The sequence below is a fragment of the Bidens hawaiensis genome, unplaced genomic scaffold, assembly GCF_021521415.1.
Source record: "Bidens hawaiensis isolate Kalapana, Puna unplaced genomic scaffold, B.hawaiensis_p1.1 tig00004774_1, whole genome shotgun sequence".
In the NCBI taxonomy this organism is placed as follows: Eukaryota; Viridiplantae; Streptophyta; class Magnoliopsida; order Asterales; family Asteraceae; genus Bidens; species Bidens hawaiensis.
In genome coordinates, this window is record NW_027491298.1 from 1,474,748 (window position 1) to 1,500,861 (window position 26,114).

The 26,114-nt window shown below is 35.3% G+C and overlaps 3 protein-coding genes and 1 pseudogene across 3 annotated transcripts; 2 read left to right on the top strand and 2 right to left on the bottom strand.

Moving 5' to 3' along the window:
- Positions 1–5,207: 5,207 nt before the first annotated feature.
- Positions 5,208–8,411, bottom strand: LOC143628067 (putative pectinesterase/pectinesterase inhibitor 59). Its single transcript, XM_077097743.1, has 2 exons — positions 6,986–8,411; positions 5,208–6,005 (listed from the first exon to the last, which is right to left on the bottom strand). The coding sequence occupies exons 1-2, from the start codon at positions 7,884–7,886 to the stop codon at positions 5,311–5,313; spliced, it is 1,596 nt and encodes a 531-aa protein (XP_076953858.1). The 5' UTR covers positions 7,887–8,411; the 3' UTR covers positions 5,208–5,310.
- A 3,724-nt stretch (positions 8,412–12,135) lies between these two features.
- On the top strand, positions 12,136–13,735 carry LOC143628049 (hypersensitive-induced response protein 4-like). The gene is made up of 6 exons (XM_077097729.1): positions 12,136–12,162; positions 13,009–13,119; positions 13,194–13,301; positions 13,381–13,473; positions 13,557–13,595; positions 13,658–13,735. The coding sequence occupies exons 1-6, from the start codon at positions 12,136–12,138 to the stop codon at positions 13,733–13,735; spliced, it is 456 nt and encodes a 151-aa protein (XP_076953844.1).
- Positions 13,736–15,749: 2,014 nt separating this feature from the next.
- Positions 15,750–20,421, top strand: LOC143628050 (uncharacterized). The gene is made up of 6 exons (XM_077097730.1): positions 15,750–15,846; positions 15,949–16,004; positions 19,596–19,720; positions 19,843–19,948; positions 20,048–20,117; positions 20,208–20,421. Exons 1-6 carry the CDS (start codon positions 15,765–15,767, stop codon positions 20,285–20,287), a joined length of 519 nt encoding a protein of 172 aa, XP_076953845.1. The 5' UTR covers positions 15,750–15,764; the 3' UTR covers positions 20,288–20,421.
- A 1,331-nt stretch (positions 20,422–21,752) lies between these two features.
- LOC143628068 (pectinesterase inhibitor 10 pseudogene) lies at positions 21,753–22,598 on the bottom strand (annotated as a pseudogene).
- Positions 22,599–26,114: the final 3,516 nt, after the last annotated feature.

The following is a 26,114-nucleotide window of genomic DNA, read 5'->3' on the forward strand; positions in this document are numbered from 1 at the left end:
AGTAAGAAAGTCCAAATCTCTCATTCGACTTTTTTCCTTTTTGTCATAAGAGACCACCTCCATGGTTTTGTTGAATTTATTGAGGGATTCAACAAGATTGGCGATGTTTACGGCTTCCCCCTCAGCCGGTTTTTTCCCCTTGGCGTCCCTTCCCAATGGCCACCTCCTCGGCGGTGAAGACGTTTCCTCCTCCGCAATGTTTAGGTCGAATCCAACGCGGCAATCCGACCCGGTTGAAGTGCTATACGCTCCAGACGAACTAGTTTTAGTCTGTTTCGGCCTTACTTCCGCATCAAAGTCCGGCGCCACCAACTCAACCCACTTGGAACACCTTTTCAACCTCTCCCACAACAATAAATCGTCCCACGTCTTCACCATCCCATACCTCCGCAAACACTCCTGCTTCCACTCTTCGACCGTGAAATTGTAAACCGCCAAATCATCACTGCCACTTGGTCTCATACGACCGCTGTTCCTGTTGAAAAGATTAGTAAACAAGCCGACAAATTTTCTGATTTCGGACCACCGACCCGAAATCATATCGGCGTTCCGCTCTGTACTCCCAACGAGCATGTAGAACGTCTCCCTAACCTTTGTCCAAAAAATCTTGCTCTTTTGGTAGTCGGCTGCAAAATGACTAAATAAATTAGATTTCCATTTAACTTTTTTATTTAACTTTTTTATTAAAAATCATTTTTAAAAACGTTAAAACAATTACCGCAACGCCGATCCTCAGAAATGACTATCCAAGCCCGACACAAGGCTTCCTTCTCATCCGATGACCACGGAGTGGCTTTCCGTTTCGTCCTCGGAGTCGAAGCCGGTCCCGACCCGTCCGTTGCAACTTGTTTTTTCCGATGGACGCGTCTTTTGGTCCCGTAGCTTCACCGTGTGATTCTTGTGTCTCCGGAACAACAAAGTTAGGAGACGGTTGTGTGTTGCATGGTTGAAAGCCGGATGATTCTTGCGGCTCCGAATAAAACATCGGTTGGTGCGGTGACGACCATAAATCATCGTCAAGATAATCTGAATCAAGGTTTGGGAACCAATTTCCAACCATTTTTTTAAAAAAAAAGTTGAGAAGATGAATTGATTTTGGGTGAAGGTTTGAAGTTTTGGTATAAAAATGGGTGAAATGGGGTATAATTATATAGGAAAAAAAAATTTTTTTTGGTTTGTTCGGCTCCCAACGGTTAAAAAACCATCAAAAGTTGTGCAGCCCTCTCCCTTCTCCCGCTAACCGGCTCACGCCTGCATTGTTTTTCGCGTTAGCGCCCCCGCTAGCGCCCTGGTGGTGTGGTGTTAGCGCCTGGGAGCGTGAACGGAGGGGCTCTAGCGCCCCCGTTGAAGCCCCACACCCCTCAGTCTAATAGCAATATCTACCATGTTGCCGCTGCTATTGGCGATTGAGCTTATGATGTCACATTAAGTAAATAATTAATCTCTAGAGTTTACACTTTTCATTTAAGACTTGTTCTTTTTTTTAATAAGTAGATGAACTTTTATTAATCACAGTACACAAACAAAACTATTAATTATTTGAGCATAGTGACGGTACAATAAAACTAGTAATTATTTGGGCCTAGTGATAGTACATCTGCCAGGAGGATATCTAGGGCCAGACTTTCCAAAGTCTTTGAATTAGTAAGATCACCTGTAGTGGGGCACCATCTGCAACCATGGCGCCCCATAGCGCCACGAACACCTCCCCCGGAGCGCTATGGGCGCATGGCGGGCGCTTCCCACACAACGTCGGTAAGGGAAATGGGATGAAAGGTGATTGGTGGGTTTGTTTTTTGTTTCTTTTTGTAATAAAATAAAATAATAAATAATAATAAGGTAATATTTGAAGGGACTCCATTCACTACACCCATTTTAGCCATAAAGCCCCTAAGGTGACATGGCACCACATGGTACATAACGCCCTCATATGAGCTTCATCCACTACACATGGTCTAATAAAGTTTGCATTTGAATTCACAACCATTTTCCAAACATGAGCCATTCTGCGTCCCGATAATTATAAGAGTATTACAGCAATCGTCATTAAGAATGGCAACACTTTTAACTTTTTGTCAGGTATTGGTAGAAATCGCTGTTGAGAATGGCGATATGGTACTTTTTTATAGAAATTGCCATTGAAAATGGTGATACAGTACTTTTCTTTGCAGAAATTGCCAATGCTAGTGAAGATATGTTTAATTGCCATTGAGAATGACAATATGGTACTTTTTTTTTTTTTTTGCAGAAATTGCCAATGCTAGTGGCAATATGTTTCTTTTTCCAAAAAATTTCTTGACATTTTCTGAGTCAACATCTTACACACCTATAATCCCATACCAAATCGCCATTTGTATTGGAGAAGACATTATATGCGAAAAGAATGTAAGCATGGCATTAGTTATGATCATATCTTTGAGAAAAAGCATTAGTTTTAAAAAAAATTCGTTGGTTGATACCAACTAGAAAGGACTTCACTTGCTCGTTTATCACTTGTTCATGAATTGTATGATTTTTTATATATTTATATCAAACTGTGTGAACTCATCAACTATTCATATAGTTGACATTATTTTATACATATGCTACAGGTACAAACATTAGAGGATGATACTTGGAGAATACACTAGACTTAGGTTATTCAAACAAACGGACAAAATGTTTAATATATTTATATTTTCCTTGTATTCCTTATTGCAAACTTGTGTACTCGACTTGTAAATTAATTAATGATAATATTGTCACGTAATAGTGTCACATGTGTTTTGAACAATCTATACGTCACACTCAGGCGTTTCGCTTTAGCCGTGGTGTTACAGAGGACACGGCCGTGGTGAGCCTAGAAGTGTCCATTTTTCGTCTTTTCTCTTGTACTTTCAACATGGGTGTGTTGAGGTTGAACATGGGCCACGTTGAGCTTCAGAACCTTCTATTTTATCTTTTCCTCTTGTACTTTTAACATGGGGTGTGTTGAGGTTAGCATGGCCATGTTGTGACTTCCTGAATTTCGTCTTTTCATCATATGTTCTTAACATGGCTATGCCTTGATTCACCATGGGGTGTGTCGAGTCCGTTTTCACAGTTTTTCTCCGTATTTTTCGTATATCAGGTTGTTTTATTCATTAAGGTTATATTTACCTAGAGATAGAAATTATAAACATTAGTGGTTATTTATTCTAATATAATTTCTGATATTACGCTTATTTGGAGATATTTTGGTGCCGAAAAGATGTATACATTTATATATATCAAAGCACCTGTGAATTTCCTGACTGGTCCATTGGAGGAAAGATCATCTCTTCGACCGACTGACATTTTGGTGTTTGGATGGATATGAGGAAAACATGCGTATGTGGATCCAACAGGGGGTTCCTCTCTAGTGGGCTTAGCGAGTAGTGGTTTCACAGTCGGTCAAGCTGTTTTAAAAGCTGCTTCATACAAGGTAACTAAACATGATAAAGCGTGTCTTGACAACCAATATGTATTTATTCCTTTTGATTTTGACACTTTTGGTTTCCTCGCACTTGAAGCTGTGGAGTTACTAGCCGAATTCAACGTGTCATGCATAGTAATGTTATTACTCCAAAGTTAGCCAATGTAGTTTTTAAAAGATTTGGTTTTGTAATTCAAAAGAGGATAACTACGCAGCTTATTGCCCGTTTACCTTCTATTTTGATGTAATAACTACTTTTCAGTTTGATATTGTAAAACTTTAACTGCCATGTGAAAACACCTAACTCGCCTGCACATGTCGTTAAAACCAAGTGGTTGAGCTTATCAATTGTAATTTTGTGATGGTAATCTCAAACGCGACCGTATCTCTCCTCAATAAAATAAAGCATCACCATGGCTATTAGGGTACTTTTTATCCTTTGATTTTCATTCTAACTAGTAAATGTCCCGTGTGTTACGGCAGAAGTGTTGATGCACGTTAACCTGCGTGGCGTAATGTAATGTTAACAAAACATAAAGTTTTCTAAAGTTTGTCTGCACTTTATGAGATGTTTGGTTTTAATAAAATTCTTATGAAAACATAGATAGAAATAAGGACGAATCTATACAAAATTAAGTTGTTGTGAAAAAAAAAACATAAAATATATATATTATATTTAACATAAAAACCGGTTTGGGACCGGTTCATGGCAAACCGACCCGAACCGGTTTGATAAGGAAACCAGTTTCACCCAAACTGGTTCATGAACCGACCCAAACCGCCGGTTATGATACCGGTTCCCCTTTTGAACAACCAAACCGGTTTTAAAATTAAATCAAACGGGTTTGAGAAAAACCACCGGTTCTAAACCAGGCCGAACCGACCTGGATCAGGCCGGCCTATCTTGATTTTAAACCGGTTTATAAAACGAACCGGTTTGAGTTAAACCGGTTTTGACCAGTCGTTGACCAAAACGGTTCGGTTTATAAACCGATTTGGTTTGAGTTTAAAGCCGGTTTTGTACACCTCGGTCAACTAAAGTATGAGCTCTAGGCCACCAATCTTTTAAGGGCTCCATTCTTTGTAGATTGGGCATGTAGAAGTGTTATTGTGAAACTTGTGATCCATGTTATCACGTTTTTATTAACCGTTAAACTTAATCTTTCTTCTTGTGTGTGTGTGTGTATATATATAGGGTAAGCTTAAAATAAAAACCCATTTGAGTTGTGAAAACCCACGAAACATCGAAAACCTTATGTAACATTGTTTTTTTTTTGTTACATGTAATATATGTTGTAACATTTAATACAAAACATCGAACCATCAAAAAAAATGTTTTGCTATTTTTTAACATTTTTTTACTAATTTTTATATATGTTTTCAGGAGAAAGAAAAAGTTATATTTATATTTACATTTTTTATTCACTTTAATTGTAAACCACAAGATTTAAACATTAATTAAAAACATGTGGTTGAGAATGGGTTTTTAGAGTTTTCACAACTCAATTGGGTTTTCATTTTATATTTAGCCTATTATGACATGTTGATGTTTCATTATTTATAAAAAGTTTTTAGAATTAAGTCTTAATCTATATATGGAACTAAACTAAATGTTTTAGTCTAAACTAATGAATTTAGTAAAAGTCCCTAAATTTTCATTTTGTTTTAGGCTATTCAAAACGGTTGAGTCGGCCCTCTATAACCAGTCGGAATATATTTTGAGTTCTAGGTTTCCTGATCAAGTTTTGAGTTTTTTCACATCGTTTAGCAAATTTTATAGCCACAACCATGGATACTGTTGTATTTATTCCAATAGAATCAAAACAAATAAAATCATATACACAAATAAATATAAACAACAAATAACAAATTGTTCATCACAATCCGGCAGTGAACGGCACACCGGTGGCCGGCAACCACATCCTCCCAGCTATAAGCCCTTGCACCGTAAAATCCTGCACATCAGCCAAACTCATATCACCATGGTACCCAGTCCAATTCACCCGGTCCGCCAATCCTGCACCGTCAACAAAACAACCATACTCCCCATAATACAATGTATCAAAAGCAAAATCCGTATTCCCCCACGGCAACCACCCTTTCGGGTTAATAAACCCATCAAGGTACGTTTTTATAAACACTGTTCTAGAATATTCCTGCCACGGCCGCCCTAAATACGTCTGAACGGACCCCACCACGGGTACAAGGTCACTGGCTGGGATAACACGGCAGTTGTGGATCGAAATGCCGCTGTTTTGGAACGGATCACCGCGGCCTTGGGCGGTGATGGTGTTTGCTTGCCCGGGTAAGGGTTTTCGGACTAATATTACGCAGTTTTGGAAGCCTATGGCTGCGTTACCGAATATGAAGTCGATGGTGCCGGAGATGTAGCAGAGTTTGTAGAATTGGCGTTGGGAGACGGCAAAGAGAGTGTCTTGGTAGCCTTCGAAGCTGCAGGCGTAGTAGACGTAGAGATCGGAGGCTGATCGGAGGGCCACGGCTTGGCCGCCTTTCGGGCCAGCGGTGTTTCGGAATGTTATGCCGCGTGCTATGAAGCCGGAACCTTCTACTCCTGGTTGAGAAATAATATAAGTTTTTAGACAAATTACTTAAACATGTGTGAAATGAAATATAATAAGCATGCAGCTAACCATGCATGAGATTAGGAAAGAAGTATATAAAGTATTATATATATGTTTAATAATTTACTTTTGATAATCATAGTACGCCATCAATGCTTTACGATGATTATTCTCAAAGTTTCATTTAACCGTTTTATAATTTACTTACCATCTCAACAATGATGGTAAACCACATTACCTTGGATTAGATATTATTTTATTTTATTTTTCATTTAATATTGTAATTTCCTAAGCAATTCAGTTTATTAATTTTATATATAGGGGATATGATATGAAATATCTACAAACTTGACAAAAAAAATTTTAAACTGATGTTAAAAAGTGTATATTTTTAAGAATAAGGCTAGGTAATTAAATATTTTTTTAATATATAAATTTGTATTTACTAAATAACTTATATCTTTATAAAACTCAAAATATATATCTTAATACATAAAATATATATATATTTTTGTATATGAAAAAATTGAGTTGTATTCTAGGTAAAGAATTTTTATATGATTACAAAACCAAAATATACTCAACTATGCAACTTGGTTGTCGACAAAACTAATGCTGAAAGTAAGATTTTATAATTTTGTAAAAGATTAAGTATTACAATTAAAAAAACTAACAACTTAATCTCTCTAACTCAACTCCCAAATGAAGCCTTTTACTTGAAACCACATGATTTCAAAAACACAAAGTATTATGAAACTCACTGAGATGTACCCCTTATATTGTTTACAAAAAGTTGCAGAGTACGCGGCTTTAAAATAAATTCCTTGGAATTGTAATAAAAAACTTCAGCCATTTAAATAACCCTAGCTATTAATTTCTTATAAATTTGTGACAAATTAAGCAACGATTAGGTTGAGTTTTAAAAATTGTACGTGTTCTAAACTAGCAATTAAGGGAATTGAAAATTTACCGACGGTTGCTGATCCGTAAGTCGTGTAACCTCCGGAGGCACTTCTGTTGGCGGTGATAATTGTGTACCTGATTCCATCACCCACGAACATGATATTATTCAGTCCATTTACAATATCAATATTTTCATTATACACACCACCCTTTATATAGATTATAAATCTCTGATTCTGCCGGTCAACACTTCCGGCATAATCAAGAGCCGACTGAATCGTCGGAAACCTACTCCCCGGAGCTTGAGACACCGTCACGTTCGCTAGTGACTGGAATGACACCGTCGTCAATAATCTCCTGTCACGACGTGTCACCCACGTTGGAAAACCATCTCTTTGCTTCAATTCACTAGGTTTTTGCTTCAAGAACTTGTGATTTATAGCCAAACTATTGCTTATCATCTTGCTCAAGTTACTCGCCTTGATCGGAGTTGCAAAGTCAGTTAAATTAAGCTCGCCACAACCGGTGAAGCATGTTTGGAGGTTAGTGAGGGCGGCGCTGAGCCATGTTTGGGTGTCGAAGTCTGAGCTCTGGTTGTTTTTCAAGCCGGTCACGGTTTGGTTTAGCTGGAAAACTGTGTTATTGAGAAGCCTGTAACAGTCATTCCACACAGCTTTTGTTGTGTCAGACTGACACATCTTCCCAAGGTTTTTTGCACACCCTTGTGCCTCGTTGGCATTATCTATTGCAGCCTGTAAGGCCATTAATCGAAAATCAGACCTGTGTCGTGGACCAGGATGTGGGCCACGACCTAGAAAGTAGTTGCATTGGTTGGGATGAGGAGTCGTTTGGCACCATCTGTTGATGTTGCCACCTGACTCCTCGTTTATCTGTGTGGACAAAGTAGACAAGGAAGATATCATGAATACGAACAACCATACCGACGAAAATATGCTAAATGAAGGCATTTTGAAGTTTAGTTTTGGTTGCTATTAGCGGTTTTGCTTTCTGGCTTGATGGTTGTGTTTAGTGGATTTGCTTTCGAGTTTTGATGGATGAAAAATGTGTGATGGGGTGGTGGTTTTAAAGAAGGATATGGAGATGTGAATTGATAAAATGTGCAAATAAAGGTTTAGTGAAATTAAGTAAAACAATGAATGAAGAAGGGTTGTAAGATGGTTGCTTGTTGTAGAATGGAGGGTGTTTTAAGCAATTGTTTTTGTGATTTTTATTAAAATGCGATGCACGGTGGTCGTCGTCTTCTTTATTAATAAAGTATTAGTATTGATTAATATTAGTTTTGTATTTTACTTTGCATAAACTTAATGTAGTTGAAACATAGAAACTGTTGCTGGCAGTTCAAGTCATATGGATTATCAAGATAATTTGTTGACTCTAAAACACGATGGCATAATATGTACATAATCACCTATAGGATTATTTGCTTCGCTTTCACAATAACGGCCACATGATAGGTAATAAATGAAAAGAATCTATGTTGTATACGTTATAATATTAGATAGATTAAAAGTCCATGGCGTCATTAGTTACAATATTAATTAACTAGTTTTAGAGCTCGTGTCACACACAGAATAATTCAAATTATAAAATTACAAGTAAAATAAATAATTACATAGCATATATGAAAAAAAATGTATTACATTTATGCTTGTATCTATACTATTTATACATAAATTAATTTTATTTATATCACAAAATGATTTTTTTAAATGAACTTAATAAAAAAAATGTCTGTGCAAAAGCGTATCTGTAAATGCTTATTTCTATTGAAAATTTCATTCTCAGTGTCATAAATGTATAATTGAATGAATTTTGGTTACGAATCATTTTTGGAAATAAGACTTCTCATACGATAGTAGTTCTAACCACTCATCCTAAATACAAAAGGAGCGTTACCTTTATTGATATATTTATCAATTTACCACCCATCAAAGGAAATGAGAACATTAAATTGTAACGATGAATGTTCTTCAAAAACTATGTTTTTCTGAGATACACTATAGAAAGATTTTGATAAATTTCAGAGGGCTTCTCGACTTTGTCATAATGACAATATAAAAAGTAGCATGTTAACTCATTCAATTTTGTGAATATTTTGTTTCATTTAAGCATAGTTTTGCATAACATGCTCTCCTACAACATTTTGATCACCATTGAAAGAAAAGTTAATGCTGACATAAATATTTCAATTTTGATAAAAGTTAGAAGTATTGATAGACATAGGGGGTGGCATGTCGAAAATGTTCGCAATCTTTTCTTAAATTTTAATAGTCGAGGGAAAAATAATTAATTTGCCAAATCCAAACTTTTTGATTATTTCAAAAAATGTCCTTAAAAATAATTTGATACCCGAATCATGTTTAAAATTCTAATTTTCATACTTTTGTCATATTCAAATCAACACTTTGAACCCATAACAAATTTGACGATAAATCTATTTGCATTCTCAAAATTTTAAAAATACTCAAAATTTCCATTTTTGACCTCAATTTAGTTAACTTGTACTAAAAAATCTATTTGCCAACTTTTGACTCATAAAATCAAATTTAAGTTTCACAAAAAACCTTAAACAATCATTGATAAAAACACCAATAAATTAAGTATGATAAACTTTGTTATATCTGAAAGTGATTCGTATATACTATCATTACATTTCAACATATATATAGTTTACTAAATTAACCGAAAAAATAAATGGATAGATTTAAATCATATATTTATAATTTATAAATTTATATGACAATTTACAATAATACTAATAATAATAATAATAATAGATAAATGGATTGATTTTAAAAAAATTGATCGACTTTTAGATATATGTTTATAATTTAATGATTAAAAAATTATTTTGTAAAATAAAAGCATATTCGAGTTGTGTTTTTCTTTACAATCTTCTACAATATACATAGTATAATATGTGAATGATAATATTTGAAATTATATTCTTTTTAATATTTTAGAAACATGATTTGTTGTTGATTTTTGAAATTCACCAAGTATTTTGAAATATATAGTAAAATAATATGTTAATATGTATATTTATAAAAATATATAGATATAATATAATTAAATAAAATGTAAAAGGAAAGTAAATAATTATTGATTTATTACATATATTAGGTATCTTAGTTTTGGAGGAAAAAAATTGTAAGAATTAACCAAAAGATGACAAGTGTTCGTAGTTATTTTACTTTATTAGAATAGATGTAGATGTAGATGTAGATGTAGATGTATAGTATTAAGGGTATAAGAGCATTCTTATCCCCTCCATCATCTTTATTCCTATAATTTAACAAAAAATCACTACTTTTTAAATTTTACCTTTCATTTTAGAAAACACCTCACATCCTATCCTCTAAATCTATCTCTATATTCTTTTTTTATTAATTTTTCTCTTTCTACTCACTTACAATATTAACTACTTGCTATTTTGTCATATTATATTCTTCTTTTAAAAAGTTTCTAAATATTTAGAAAAATCGAATTAAACATTAAACGAACCAAAGCTCGGCTCAAACTCGTGAAGTATTCTTAACCAAACATTATAATCAATATATGGGTTTAAAATGATATAAGCTATCTATTTATAATTTATAGTAGTCTAAATTTCCATTTATACACTATATGACTGATAAAAAAATATGGAAGTTATATACAAGTGAAAATGGCAACTGACTATGTTTTAACGATAAAAAAAAGGAAAAACAAGTTTGACTATTGAACATCTAGAGAAGCATTACAAAAGCATTAATCAGTCAAACAAAAAGATTAACAAAAGCAATAAATTGTTGGTCGGGCCGGGTCGTATCCGTTGCACACTCCTAACACATTACAAGCAAATGACCCAAATAGATGCAAATTAAAACAAAAGTTGAGCTAATAAGTTATGTTCTTACATAAATAATTCTAATGATCATCACATAGCATGCTTCTAACTCAAACCAATAACATTCACGAAATAATAAAATATAACGCGATATCGTTTATTGTTGAGAATAGAGTAGCCATTGATGTTCAACTAGATCTTCTTAAAGTTGATGATGAGCCGAGTTATCTCTAATACGAAGATGACGTTCAATGAAGTCCATAAACTCACATGTATGAGTGCGCGGCAATTCAGGGAGATCATCATCAAGTTGATCATACTCCATATTAAGATCGTCACCATCATCACGTTCATCTTCAATGATCATATTATGAAGAATAACACATGCTTTCATTATATTTGTTAGCACACTCACTTTGAACATTCGTGAAGGTCCTCGAATGATTGCAAATCGTTGTTGAAGTACTCCAAACGCTCGCTCGACATCTTTTCTTACAGATTCTTGTGCTTTTGCGAAATGTTTGTGCTTGTTCCCTCTTGGTGCTGGAATCGTCTTTACAAAAGTTTGCCACTTAGGATAAATGCCATCTGCAAGGTAATACCCCATAGTATAGTCGTTGCCATTAACTGTGTAATTGACTAGAGGAGCACGCCCTTGCGCAAGTTCCGTGAAAATGAAAGACCTCTCTAGCACGTTAATGTCCTTATGTGAACCGGGCATGCCAAAAAATGCATGCCATATCCAGAGATCATATGAGGCAACCGCCTCTAAAATAATAGTAGGTTCACGAATGTGGCCAGAGTACATACCTTTCCAAGCTGTGGGACAATTTTTCCACTTCCAATGCATGCAGTCGATGCTTCCGAGCATTCCAGGGAATCCTCGTTGATCCGCAACAGCAAGCAATCGAGTAATATCATTGGTGTTTGGTGAACGTAGATATTCAGTTGAAAAGATATTTACTATCGTCTCACAGAATTTTTTGAGGCTCTCCATTGCGGTGCTCTCACCAATGCTTATGTATTCGTCCATAAAATCTGCGGTAACCCCATATGCCATTATTCTAAGTGCTGCAGTTATCTTTTGCATAGAAGATAAACCGAGTCTTCCGACATTATCTCTTCTTTGGACAAAGTATGGCTCGTGAGTCACTACCTCATTTAAAATACGGAGAAATAAAGGACGACGCATACGAAATCTTCGTCGAAATAGATCTGCAGGATATATGGGATTTTCCGCAAAATAATCACGATATAGACGCTGATGTCCCTGAATATGATTACGCCGAATAAACCTATGACGCTTGCGAATACATTGTCCTTTGCCATCTTCGTTAAGATCAACATCACTATCATCTTCAGAAAATATGTATGTTAACAATTTGCGAAAGAATGTACGACGCATGTGATCAAATATGCAATTAACTCAACCTGTCAAAATATATACGAGTTTTATCAACGCCAAAGATGAAATATGTTGCAACAACTATATTGCTTTTTATTTGTAATTCACAAACAAAAAATGAACAAATAAGCTGCTGATCATGCAAGTTTTAGCCATGAAACTGGAATTATAATAAAGCTACACATTCTGTAATGAAATGATTAAGTAATTTCACGAGTTGCTTCAATTTTTCTAGGTGTTATAAATGTTGGATTGTTGGCAATGGCTAGACCTATCTGCATGCCACTTTTTGTTTCTCCTTGTAATTATACCCAATTCATGGGTAAACTGCCACAAATGACAACCCAGCCGTCATAAGACTGACAAAGCGCAGTTATAAGAGCAGCAGAATGACAACAGTTTACCTTAACCAGTCAAACAATGTGCAGTTACATAGAGAAGCATTATAAAAGCATTAATAATATAATAATGTATTCAAGTAATTTATAATATGGAAGCTATTATAAACTGTTCGGTTTTAATGGATGGAATGGGAATGCTCTTATGGTTAGGGCGATGAGCAAATTTAAACTCTTGATCGTCAATTATTAAAACTTTCATTGGTGTAAACGACCAAGCTTGAGCTCGGCTCGTTTTCACTTACTGAAGCTCGAGCTTGGGTGGTACGGTTCGTTTGCACCCCTACACGCAGTTAATCAAAGTAATCATTTATCATGATCGTTTTTTCATTATCATCTTCGTTCCATAAATGTTGAAGATTGTAGTATACATTCACAATGAACCATGTGTTTTAGTCTATTAACTTAAAAGATTTAAACAATTTTTTTATTTGCAGGTCAATGTGTTTGTGCAAATAATTTCATCAATTCAATATCGAGTAATCAAGCAAAGTGCCGATGATGCATTCTACGAGTTGCAGAACCCTGCTGAACAAATTCAAGCTTATGTTTTTTATGGTAAATATCACATTTTTTTGTCCAAAATTGTAAAATCTTTAATAAAAATCTTATTCTTTTAAAGATGGCTTTCGTCCCAGTTGTACTTGCACAAGTTCCAAGAATGACCTTGGATCAACTCTTTGAACAGAAAGATGAAGTTGCAAAAACAGTATTGGAGGAACTTAAGAAGGTATATTACTATATTGTATTAGCAATATATTTATGGTTTAGAACCATATGAAATTACAATTGTGTCCCTAATACATCAGGTGATGGGAGAATATGGATACATGATAGAGCACATTCTAATAGTGGACATTATACCTGACCCCTCTGTGCGTATAGCAATGAATGAAATGCAGGTACTTATTTGATCTTACCTAATTTGGGCATTAATCTATTTTGCGTATTTAATGTTTATGAGCGAAAATAATAATATCTGCAGCATAAAGGCTTCAACTTGCTAGTGTATACAAGGGTGAGGGTAAATTACATGAAGATAGTTGGAATCCTATAATAAATATAATGAAATTGAGTGATAAATAGAGAGAGGTGTACCTATTGCAGCTTGTATCGGTGAACACAAGGGCACCAATTGCTTCGATTCGAACCAGGACTCTTTGATTTTGGTGTTTGATTTGCTTCAGAGGGAATGGAGATGGTAAAGTGGGCTGACGATTTTACTTCAGAGAGAATCAATTGCCTTTGGTTTGCTTAGAAAGGCCGATGAACCCTAGAAAGATGAGCGGGAGAAGAAGTGATGAGGCGGGTGAGAGTATGATAGCAGTTGAGAATTGAGATAGGGTGTGCTACAGTAGCTTTTCATATATGAAAAGTTACTGTACAATATTTTCATTATTTAGAGATGAAGAATATGAATAGGGGATAGGATGGAGTGAGTAATTGAATGAATTTTTTAAATTATAAATATAGTGGGTGTTTTGATGGTTGGGATAGGAATGCTCTAAGGATCTTAAGGTCATCAATAGGCCCAAACAAATTTTCAAAATGCTTCTTTACTATAAGTCCAGTCCAAAATAAGCAAAAACAAAGCGTTTATGGAGTTACCAACTTACAAGGAGTTGGCTTTGATTCAATTCATTTACTTACACCTCTAGTCATCATTTATATTACTCTTTGTCACGAACAATTCTTTACTTTAATTATCCATGCAATGAAAACTTGAGATCAACAAGACAGCAATTGCGTGTTTGAGTTGTTTCTATATTCTAATTACTAATAACAATTTCGTTTATTTTAAACGTCCGTGGCAACCACCTTTTACCATTGCACACTTTAAAATAAATAAATAGGTAAATAAATAAAAATCGGTGGGTTAATTGGGCTGTAGGCAGGCCCACGGACGTTTTAATCGATCACCTAACGCTAACGCTGGTTGCCATGCCACCGGTTTCTGATTTCTCGCCGGTACGATATTTTGCTCCATATCTAGGTTACCTAATTTATAGCAATTCGAAAGTCAATCAACTCCAAATCCAAATCCAAATCCAAATCCAAATCCAAATCCTGTAGTGTCTTCCTTCATATTAATACACCAAATTTGTGTATTTATTTCCCCTCAGGCCAGGCCAAGTAACTTAGTCATACAGATTAAGACTGTATCTTTATTAATTAATAATGGTTCAATTTTGGTTGGTATTTTTTATTCTTTGTTAAAACTTGTGTTTTTGGGCTGAATTGATTAAAAATTGAATTTTTTTTACATTGGGTTTTATATTTGCACACCAACTGTTCGATGAAATGCTTGTGTGAGTATTTGAGGTGATTTTGGGACTTTTGATTTGTGTGAATCTGCATGTTTCTAATGAGCACAATGGTATGATTCATGCGATAAGATCAATCGAAGGAAGCCTTGATTATTTTGTCACGCATACACCCACACAATTAGTTTGGTAGTTTTCCCCATGATGCATGCTCTCTTGTTTATGTTTCTCACCATGTTTTCAATTCCCCGTTGTATTTAAGCCCACTTAGTTCATGAAATGAAGAGTTGAGAAACTACGTTGATAAGCTCAAACCGGTTGGTGTTTTCGTAATAAGCTCACCACTAAGGACTGGAGTCAAAAAGTCTAATGCGTGTAAAGTTAATTTTGATATCATCCAGTGCACCATTCAAAAAAAAAAAGATATTATCCAGTCTGTAATATTGAAATATGGCTTTTAGGTTTGTGTTTTCTGGTTTGAGTTTTTGGAAACATAAGTGTTAGTCAATCGTGGGAGTTTAGATAGTGATTCTTTTGGAAACTGTAGGTGTTTACTAAAGCTCGTAGAAGATACAGATTTTTAATGTTTGCTCACAAGATTCTTCATTTTTTAAAACGACCTGTTTGACTTGTACCCACTTTTGTCAAAACCTGTATTGGCTTGAACCAAAATGACCCTTTTCTCCCAAAGATGCCATTACTCTGCCTGACCTGACTCGACCCAGACATTTTTCCAGGTGTAGTTAAAAGGCAGGGTATCATTTGAATTAGAACAGCATCAATAGCATCTATTAAGTGTTTGCTTTTACTTAATCATCTGTTCTTGAAACAATTGGCCAGGCTAGGTTAACTCATTGATGACGAGAAGGCGTTCTTAGTAGTCAGATTTGAACAAAGGGGTCTGGCCAAGTATAAGAAGGCTCGGAGAGATGCAGCAGCGAAATCCTGGCAACCGACGGCCAACAGGAACCGATGGCTCTGATTTCTCATACAGAATGGTCGTCGATAACAGTACGCCTTTTTTTAAATGTTTATGTGTTTGATATTGCATGTTATATGTTTTTTTCTTTTTCTTCTTTAAATCTGAACTCTTGAGTTGGATCGTAACTTTAGGGTATACAAAAGTTGCCAAGGGAAAGTCAACCCTCTCCAAAATTCTCGTGATTCAGGTATGCATGAGTGCTCTTTTGGTGGTGTTGTTTTGTATTAACTGTTGCAAGTCTTTATGATATTTTCATAACCGGATTGATGCAGTTTCGACTAGCAATCAAATGGCTCAAGAACACAATGATTTCATTCAAACGATTCGAACCGAATGATTCGGTTAACAAGCTTAAAGCTTACAAATTCTTTATTGAAAAAACAATCAACTAAACTAAAACAAAAGACCTATAACCCTATTTATGAATAAAAATAGACATTTGGGTCGGGCCGAGTTAATGGGCCGATGCTCCTGCATTATACTCCCCATCTTCGGAAAAAACTCGTCGTCGAGTTTTGCTTTGAATAAAGCCACCTGGATCAAATGGAACATCCAACTGATTACTATTCATCACCACCATAATTCGTTGAAATTGTTCAACTTCACGGGCTTCCAAATCATCGAACTTCATATTCATGGACTCCACGTAATCCCTCCCTTTATATATATTCACCAAATTTCCTCTTTTGATTTTTATTTTCATTTGAACTTCCGATAAAAGAGCTTTGCTAGTCCAACCCATCATAATCTTCTTGGCATTCTGATTGGACCTCTTCATTAGAGTTTTCGAAATTAATGGCTCTTTACATGTATAGCCATCGAATTTATGGGAAAGTTTATTGTTAGCAATGGAGTTTTTTTCATTAAATTGATAATCATCCATAAATTGAATTCCTCCATTCGTAGGAGAATATTTTATGCAATCTATAATATTAAAGTTATTAACATTATTATCCGTAATTGTACCCGTATTTTTAGCAAACCCCATCTTCTTATCAATTTGAAAAATTTACTTCATGCTATATCCCATATTTTGTGGCAAATTGATTGGACATTCCAAAACCGATTCCCATCCACTATTAACCACCGGATCACCACCAGGAATAAAATCACCACCAAGAACCACCGTAGGTTCTTCTTCATCTTCTCGATCCGCAACTCCATTTATAACCCGTTGCACCCACAAGTACTCATATTCTTCATGGCGCATCCCGTCTTCATCAAATTTGGGACTGCCTTCCGATACACACTCATGATAGATTGGTTCATAGAACCGAGGTGGGTGATAGTAAAACGGATGCTCCTCTCCGTCATCACCTTGGTCCCAGACGATGGTGCTCGACTCAGTTTCCGCCTTACGCATCTCCCGTTGCAACTTGAGATCGCAGACTCGTTTTCGGAGCCGTTTGATCTCCTCAAGATCGTGGACTCGTTGTCGGAGTCGTTTGATCTCGTCAAGATCGCGGACTCGTTGTCGTAGTCGTTTGATCTCTTCAAGATCCCGTGGGTCGGGACAGACTCCATCGCTGCCTCGGGTGGCGAATCTGCGAGTAGGTAGTCGATCTTCTCCACGGGCACATGAACCACCAATGTTCTTGTCAATGCCTCGGTCGGCGACTCTTCGAACAAGAAAACACTCGCCTTCACGTAGAGCCATTTGAACAACCAAAGCTCTGATACCAACTGATGCAGTTTCGACTAGCAATCAAATGGCTCAAGAACACAATGATTTCATTCAAACGATTCGAACCGAATGATTCGGTTAACAAGCTTAAAGGTTACAAATTCTTTATTAAAAAAACAATCAACTAAACTAAAACAAAAGACCTATAACCCTATTTATAAATAAAAATAGACATTTGGGCCGGGCCGAGTTAATGGGCCGATGCTCCTGCATCACAGATGAGATCTAAGTGTTTGAGCGAAGCTAATCATTTTGATTGATCAAATGAAAGTATAATATGATTTTGTTAGATATTAATGTGAGAAATTGTTTTATTAGATCGTTTTTGGAGTTTTAGTTGTTTGTACTTTGATTTTTAGGGTTTTATGCTGTATTGCTGTTCAAAGTTATTATTGTTGGTACCTAGAATTCAGATTACTAACCAATGGTCCAATGCCATGGTTTGTGGTTCCTGATGTTGGGGTGTTTTGTAAATTCCTCCTGCTAGCTCATGGAAAACGAATCTGTTACCAACGAGTGGTAGTTAATTTAGAATGCGATTACTCTAGTTCAAGGGAAAGTTTAATTACAAAGATACATTGATGCCATTGCTTGTCGTTTGTCAATACATTGTGTTCTTTGCAGATTTCATGGCCAAATTTGTTGACGCTTAATTACTAAATTATCTTCATTTAACTGTCACTTAGAAACACTCTTGGATCCTAGTAAATAACGGAAGGCTTCTGTAAATCTGCAAAGAACACAATGTATTGACAAACGACAAGCAATGGCATCAATGTATCTTTGTAATTAAACTTTCCCTTGAACTAGAGTAATCGCATTCTAAATTATCTTCATTTAACTGTCACTTAGAAACACTCTTGGATCCTAGTAAATAACGGAAGGCTTCTGTAAATCTGGAATAGTGTTATTGAACATGCTTGCATTTTTCATAGTTTGAGTTTACATGGTCTGGACTTAGCATAACGTTCACATGAAATCCTACTGTAATGAATGCAAAACGGACTAAGCATAACTTTCACATGAAATCCTACTGTAATGAATGCAAAACGGACTAAGCATAACTTTCACATGAAATCCTACTGTAATGAATGCAAAACACACTCAGTCTGAACTTTGAAGATCTTACATGACAAAGCTGAATTGCATGTACAATACTACCATAAATTATAATTAGTAATTACTCGGTTAACAGCTGATTTTACAAAGAGACAACATGGATAAAGCTGAACTATTTGGGCGTGTGTACAATACTAGGATAAATTTTAATTATTGGAGGATCATTACCAAAACTCATCATGGAAACAAAGAATCCGATCCAACTGAAATTATCCTAATTCCCAGCCAGAACAACCATTCATCATGGTTCACATATTAATCAAAATTGATCCTATAACAATACTACAAAAACTGAATCAAATTATAACTCGATTGTAATTACAATCAAACCGGCAGTGATTAACAAATACGAAATTGTAACAAGTAATCTGAACCCAAATCGGTAGGTTCATGGTATCAAAGTACACACATCGTCTTCCACAAATATCAACACATAAAAGAGAAAACATATGTCTCAGATTAAAATCAGGGCAAATTTGGAAACTTTCTTTCAAGAGTCAACTCATCGTATTTCTTCTTCTGTTCAGTCATTACGAGCTTCAGCTTGAGCTTTTTTACATCATTCTCCCTCATTCCCACAGTTAGATATGAAAACAAGAAGCTCCATGAGAAAAAAAAAAACTTGTATTGACTCCTGCCTTTTTTATGTGGCCCAATATGACCTGCTCTTCTTATTTTTTTTTTCTTTTTTCCCCTTATTTTTGGTTCTTCTCCGTTTAACTCTTTGGAAATATTAAGCAGCAACCCTAAATCATATATTAAGAATCCAATTCAACCCAAATTTTAACTTATGGACCAGGATTGCTAGGACTACTGATTCACTGAATATACTCGAGGAGTCCTTTTTACAGCTAAAAGTTTTTAATGATATATATGTATATCTGTGTGTGTGTGTATAGCAAAGCTAATGTGTTTATTGCAAATTTTGTTTCATGCTTGTTAACTTGGGTAACAAGGTGTGCGTGTCAATTGCAGGCTGTGGTATTGTTGGTAGGAGTAGTTGACATGCTTTTGACATATGTAAACAAGGAGCCTTTTGAAACATTAGTTGTTGTATCTAGTTCTATAACCGCCATTTCAATCGTAGTAGGAGAAATAGGTGAGTACTGTTATTCATCACTCTTGAAGAAAACCCTTATGCTTTTTGTATGAAATTATTATTATTATTATTATTATTATTATTATTATTGTTGTTGTTGTTGTTGTTGTGTGATGTTAAATTACAAAAGCGTAGCAGAGTGAACTTTTTGAGACTTTATATGGCTGCATCATCCATAGGAGTTCTTGGATCAGTTGCTTCTGTCATCCAAAGCAGGACCCAGCTAAAGGCAAGCGAATCTCTTCTCTTCTCTTCTCTTCTAGTTAGATTAGTTTTTGCCATTTATGAATATCATTTATTGTGGTTGGCTAACTGTTATCTTCATTAGGTTATTCATGATCCGAGTAACTGGGAGACAGAGAAAGTTGCTTTATTGAGGATTGCATGTGTTTTTATAGGTAAGCTTATATCATTATGGCTGTTTATTAATGTTTCCATATATCATATTGTGTTGTCTTCTTAAATAGCAATGGTTTACTGTGTGACAGGACTGTTTGTGCAAATATTTTCCATAACCGCTACAACATCCCTCATCAGGAACATGTCTCCTCCGAAGCGAGCTTCTTGATGCACTGAAACATTTAATCTTATTGCATCAGTTTCCCTCTTAATGTTTCAAGTATCTTTTTAGAATCATGAAAAAAATGGATTTTTTTTTAATTTATATTTGAATTGCTTGAAGCCATACTCAAAATACTTTTTATAAAGCTATATTTGCAATGATGTTGATTTGAGGCTATGGGGGGATGGGGGACCTATTTCATAAGAAGAAGTTGATTTTTATTCAGTATGTGTACCATGTAGAGGTATAGGAAGTGGATGACATTTTTAGAACATGTTCATTTTATTTAGCCTCTCACTTTGTCAGGTCTATATATCTCAACTCAATAATACATTACTTGCAATTAAACCCTTAATGGCACATGCCTTGTCTTTATCGAAAGATAATGTGATCAACTTGCAATCTTTAGCTTGACGATATGCCCCCACGTTAGTTTTTATATTATTCCGCCGACACGATGAAAAACTGATCGTTTCAACTTGTGAGATAAGGTTTGTATAGAGAATTATAATTACTGGGAGAGTAACTTTTTTTTACTGATGTAGATGCATGTTTGGATGGATTGACTGAGATGACAGAGAAGTTAAAAACATCAGTACAGAGTAATGTTTTAAGATTATCAGATAAATGACTCCATGCCATATGTTGAAGTAGATTTTGATATGACTGGTCTTGTGGGGAAGTTAAAAACAGGAACCATTTTTGGGAACCTTTGATGCATTCAACTGTCTGCTTGAACATAACTGGTTAAATAATGGATTGACTTCACCAAAAATAATTCGTACATGAGTTCACTCGGTTTATCTAAATTTTGTGAACGGGCTAAATCGTTATAGTGGACAACTATTATAAAACTTGTTAATCTCAAAAAGGTCCAAATGAGTTGGCGCTGCCCATAACCTTTTTTGTCTCTTAACTCTTACTCGTTGCCGCACCACCACCACCATCCCACTCTACTGCCGCCGCTCCGCTACCAAGATGCTCATCACTGGCATTGCCACCCCATTCCACCATTGAGACTCTCATCACTGCCACCACTCCACCACCGTCGTCGCTGATGTGTCCACCTGCCAGAAGACATGATAGGGGTGAGAAAATCTCGATCATACCCATGCAAACTTGAAAGAAGAGACCCATTTTGACCCGAACTTATTTTGCTTGGTTTGATCCGCCACCTCAACCTGTCCAGCTTGCCGGGCTTAATTATCAGGGCCATGTGTTTGTTGGGTAAGTTTCCATAATCCATACTGCTTAAGTTCTTTTTAACTATAAACTCGTTTTTCCGAGTATTATATATCAACAATTTTTATCTATTTCAAAATTTTGTTTTTATTTTCATTTTTAACTATAGTGTGTGGTATTAGTTTTGTGTTAAATCTGGTATTAAAGTCTTACCACAACTTTCTCCCTTTTCTTTGTAGAATTTCAATTTGCACTAGTTTAAAACAAGAAATAATAATATTCACTCAACAATGTATTATCAATTAAAGTATAGACAATATGACAAACATTCACACATTAAACCACCTTATATGACTAGGTATTTTAAGTTTCCAAACTATATTGGCAATTGGCATACATCAACTTCCTTCAACTACCCTTGTAAAGAAGCATAATTGTTGATCAAAGCCAAAGCATTGCTAGTTAAGTGTGCAACATTCACAATCTTCCCTCTCACAACATTCTTCATTTTTGGGTCATCCTTAAACCCTTCCACACACGTGTCTTCATCCGTCATTGCAGAACTCACCCACGTCTGAATGTCGTTCATCACTAGCCCTGAATCTTTGGAACCCTGTCTAGTCATCTCCTCAAGTGATTGTTTCAAGTTGTACACCGAGTCACTCATTAACTCAATGCAGTCTTTCATGGCAGCAACCTGTTGAGGCGCCATGCCATGCGTTTGTGACAATGTAACCATTGATGAGGAAGTGGTGCGGGTCATGTCAAGGGTCACTGACAGAGCAGTTTGGGCTAGTAGCTTAGGGCTTGTTTGGATTGCATTGGCTCGGGTTGATAGTGAGTTGAAGCATAGTGTCGGGTAAGTTGTCAAACTGCATGAGGTTCGTATGAATTTGACATTTGTTTTCTCGAGTGCAGAGATTAAATGGATTGAGGAAGTGACGAGTAATATTATCAAAACCGCACTATGGGATTGAAATTTGACCAAACCCGAGCCTTCCATATCTTATTTGTTTTAGTGTTTAGCTCAGCGTTTAAAGCTAATGAATTGGGTTATGAAAATCAAGCAAATATGATCCAAATTTATAGGGAAACAAATGCAGATATTTTCTAAAACGTTTCATTTGATGCATGGCCATGATTCATGAACAATAACTAATGAAAAGACCTCAAGCTTTAGTCTCTATCTATGATTATATACTTAGCCTAAATATCTTTTTAAGGATCCCTTAACAATGTGCAATGTATCATATTATCAAGTTGGAGGGACTTCACTGGGGCCTTGAAACTGGACCAATATTGTTAATGTGCCAAAGTTGGACCGCTGGGCTCAACAATTGCTATCAACTATCGAGAAAAATATACATGCTTTAAGACTTGTCAGTAACGCTACAACCAATACTTCTCACATACAGACTTAGCATTTCTTAGCCCTTCATCTACTTATACTCAAAATTATTTTACCCCCTAACACTACCATACCAATCATTCCCATATTCAACCTTATTATTTCAAGCATCATTGCTTTTTAATTTTTATTTGACAAATACATTCTTTTTTATTTAAGAAATAATTAAATAAAAAATAATTAAACGAATGTAACATCTCGGATTTTTAAAACCCGTATTCATTTACTCATAACCCGAACCGAGAAAATTGTTAGATCTTTATTATTAATCAAAATCAAATATTTATAAGTATTTAAGTTTTCTTATGTTCACTTTAGGCCCTTCATACTTTATATAGTGTTCATTTCTTATTTTAATCATAAAAGGTTTAATAATTGACCATTTAACAAATCACAAGGACCAAAATCATCGAAACTGAAAATTCTCCCCCTCGGTGGCCGGGGCGCCGCGCGATGGGAGCCCCCCTAGCTGGCCATACGGCGTGGTGGAGGATCTGCATAAGATTCTTGTTTGATTTCCTTTCCTAACTCGTTTATAGCATGTAAATCGCTTATTTTAGGACATAATTGAGTGTTTTAAGCCCCAAGAAAACTAATATAACTTAGATACATGTCCATGTTCATTACTTGTTGTCCAAGAAGGAATTTTACTATTCTTTTCATTGATTACATCATTAAAAACATATTCAGTTTCCTTAAACGAGTGAACTAGACTTATTTGGTTCGTTTTAGAGTTTTCTATATAAATAACACTTATTTCTCCTACCATAAACTTTCCCTAAACCCTAATTCACTAATCCCAGCCGTCACATGCCTCTAATCCTCATCAAACTCTTCGCTTGGCAACGGTCTTATTATTACTTGCTCATGGTTGATTTACCGGCACCCGATTCGCTTGGCAATGGTTAATTGACACCTTACTTATTCATTGTTTGATTTCATTATCGCGTTTATTATGTTTTGCTTATTTCTTATATTATTATTATTATTATTATTATTATTATTATTACACAAAAACTGGTGATAAACTCACTCAACATGTGTTGTTGATAAACTCTATTTTCTACGCATATGCAGGTTGCCATTGAATTGAAGTTGAAGTATGGACATTTAGAAAGACCTTAGGGTTTAATGAAGACAATTATTATTTAAATCTTGATTGGATTACTTGTATTAAATTATTTATTTGTGTAAGAAAATTTTTGCATTGTATTTGAAAATAATTAACTTAATAGATATTGTCACACTTTATTTATGATAGCATCTTCGAGCTGTGAGCAATCAGATCACGTCCTGACATTTCCGCCTTATGTGGGGGTGTGACAACGAACATAAAAAATAAATGACTAAAAAACTTATATTAGGCTTAAAAGAGAATACATTGGTAAAACTTAAAATAGAAAATAAAATTAGAACAATAATACCATATAAGTGTAGGGATGGATCAATGCCGCATAGCACGTGCCACCTTAGCAACAAGCAAGGTAAGAACAAATCGATGAAGCGAAATGATCAAAACACTAACAAATTAAAATAATCAATAATTTTTGGGATCCACTTTAAAAGAATATATATATATATATATGTATATATATATATATTTATATATTAATAGTAATAATAATAATATTCTATATGTATGGTGGGAAAGCGGGGCGCCAAAGGGTGCCACCAAGGCATGGTTTCACAGTGAACACAACTACACACCAAGAGCCAAGGACGCGGAAGAGCACCATAGAGGTAGCGGGTGCTATAAGGGTATGCGTTGAGTTTTTATTCAATTTTTTGATTTAATAGCTGTTATATAGTCAATAATTTATTTCCACCTCGCCTCACTTGATCATCATTATATTTCATCCCACCATAAAACATATTTTTGTAAAAGTCTGAAAGCCTCATTTGCCACCTTTGTGCTTAGGTGTCCCGATTTATCCTCTAGGTTACATGCATGGGGTTAACTTGGCGTTATTCACTTCCTATCACCAATGATCTGATATACGAATAAACCGAGATAATGAATATAATCTGCCTTGAATCATACTTGAGATGCATGGTTATGGGGAAGCCTAAAGAATGATATAAATAGTTCTCTAGTTGAATGATGGTATAACACCATCCATCATACTAGTTATTAACATGGCATCATTTAAAGCTCTATCTCTCCTTGACTCTTTCCTTGTTCATTCCATACATTCCAAAAAATGCAAGAGTAGCAACTATAGATGGGTTATGCCATGAGATGGAGGAAATGATTAAAATTTAAAATCCTTCAGTCACTAGATCGAGCTAAGAACGTAATGGAACAACTGGCTTACAAGAATAAATTTGAGATATCATTCGAGGTGGGCAGCTGGGTGTTTGCAAAGATACCTTCATTGTTAATCTCCTCTTAGATATAATATAACAAGTTTCAAAGCTTTTTGCAAATCATACACAGCCGATACTGAGGGTTGAATAGTATATATATATGTGTGTGTGTGTGTGTGAAGGAGAAGGAAATAAAAAAACAAAAGGTAGCTCGTAATGTTTGTCTCCTCGAATGTGAGTTTGTGGTATGAAAGCTATTATGGGGGCAGTGGTATAAATTATTAGCTCGGAACTCGTTGACGTTGATAAGGAAAGGAATAATAAATAAATAAATAAATAAATTACTTTTTGAGATTCGTTTAAGTTTGTGAAAGATTGATTGCTAAACGTGATGCTCAAAGTAAACTAATAATAATTTGTAAAGAAATCCCTAGCTAGAGCTAAAATTTGTGAAACTGTATAAAACTTTTAGTGTAAAAGATTTTTCTGTTGGGTGGTGTCTTATGAAAACATTTAGAATGATCGCCAGATAAAATGACTCGATGAATGTAACACTTTTTATGGTGATAGTATAATAGCCTCATGAGCTTAGGAAAAGATTTTACTTTATTTAATGTTGGAAAAATATTATAATAATGGTAGTAGTAATAATATTAGTCAGAAGGTTGAGATGAATAGACTTTTGGTGGACAAGGGATACGAGGTAAAGTGTAACAAGTAGGGCTTATAGTGGGTGTTCTCGAGTTACTATAATAGTAGTGAGTTTGAAATACGGGCATAAGGTAAGGCAGAAGGTTGAGATGAATGGTTGGGTAACAGGTCATGGAAAATAAATGTGTGGTGTTGAGTATGTATAGATTCTCGGCAAGGATGATGAGGTGGCCGAGACCATCAAAATGTGGAGCATCTCGACATCGCGGTAGCGGAGTGGTAGAT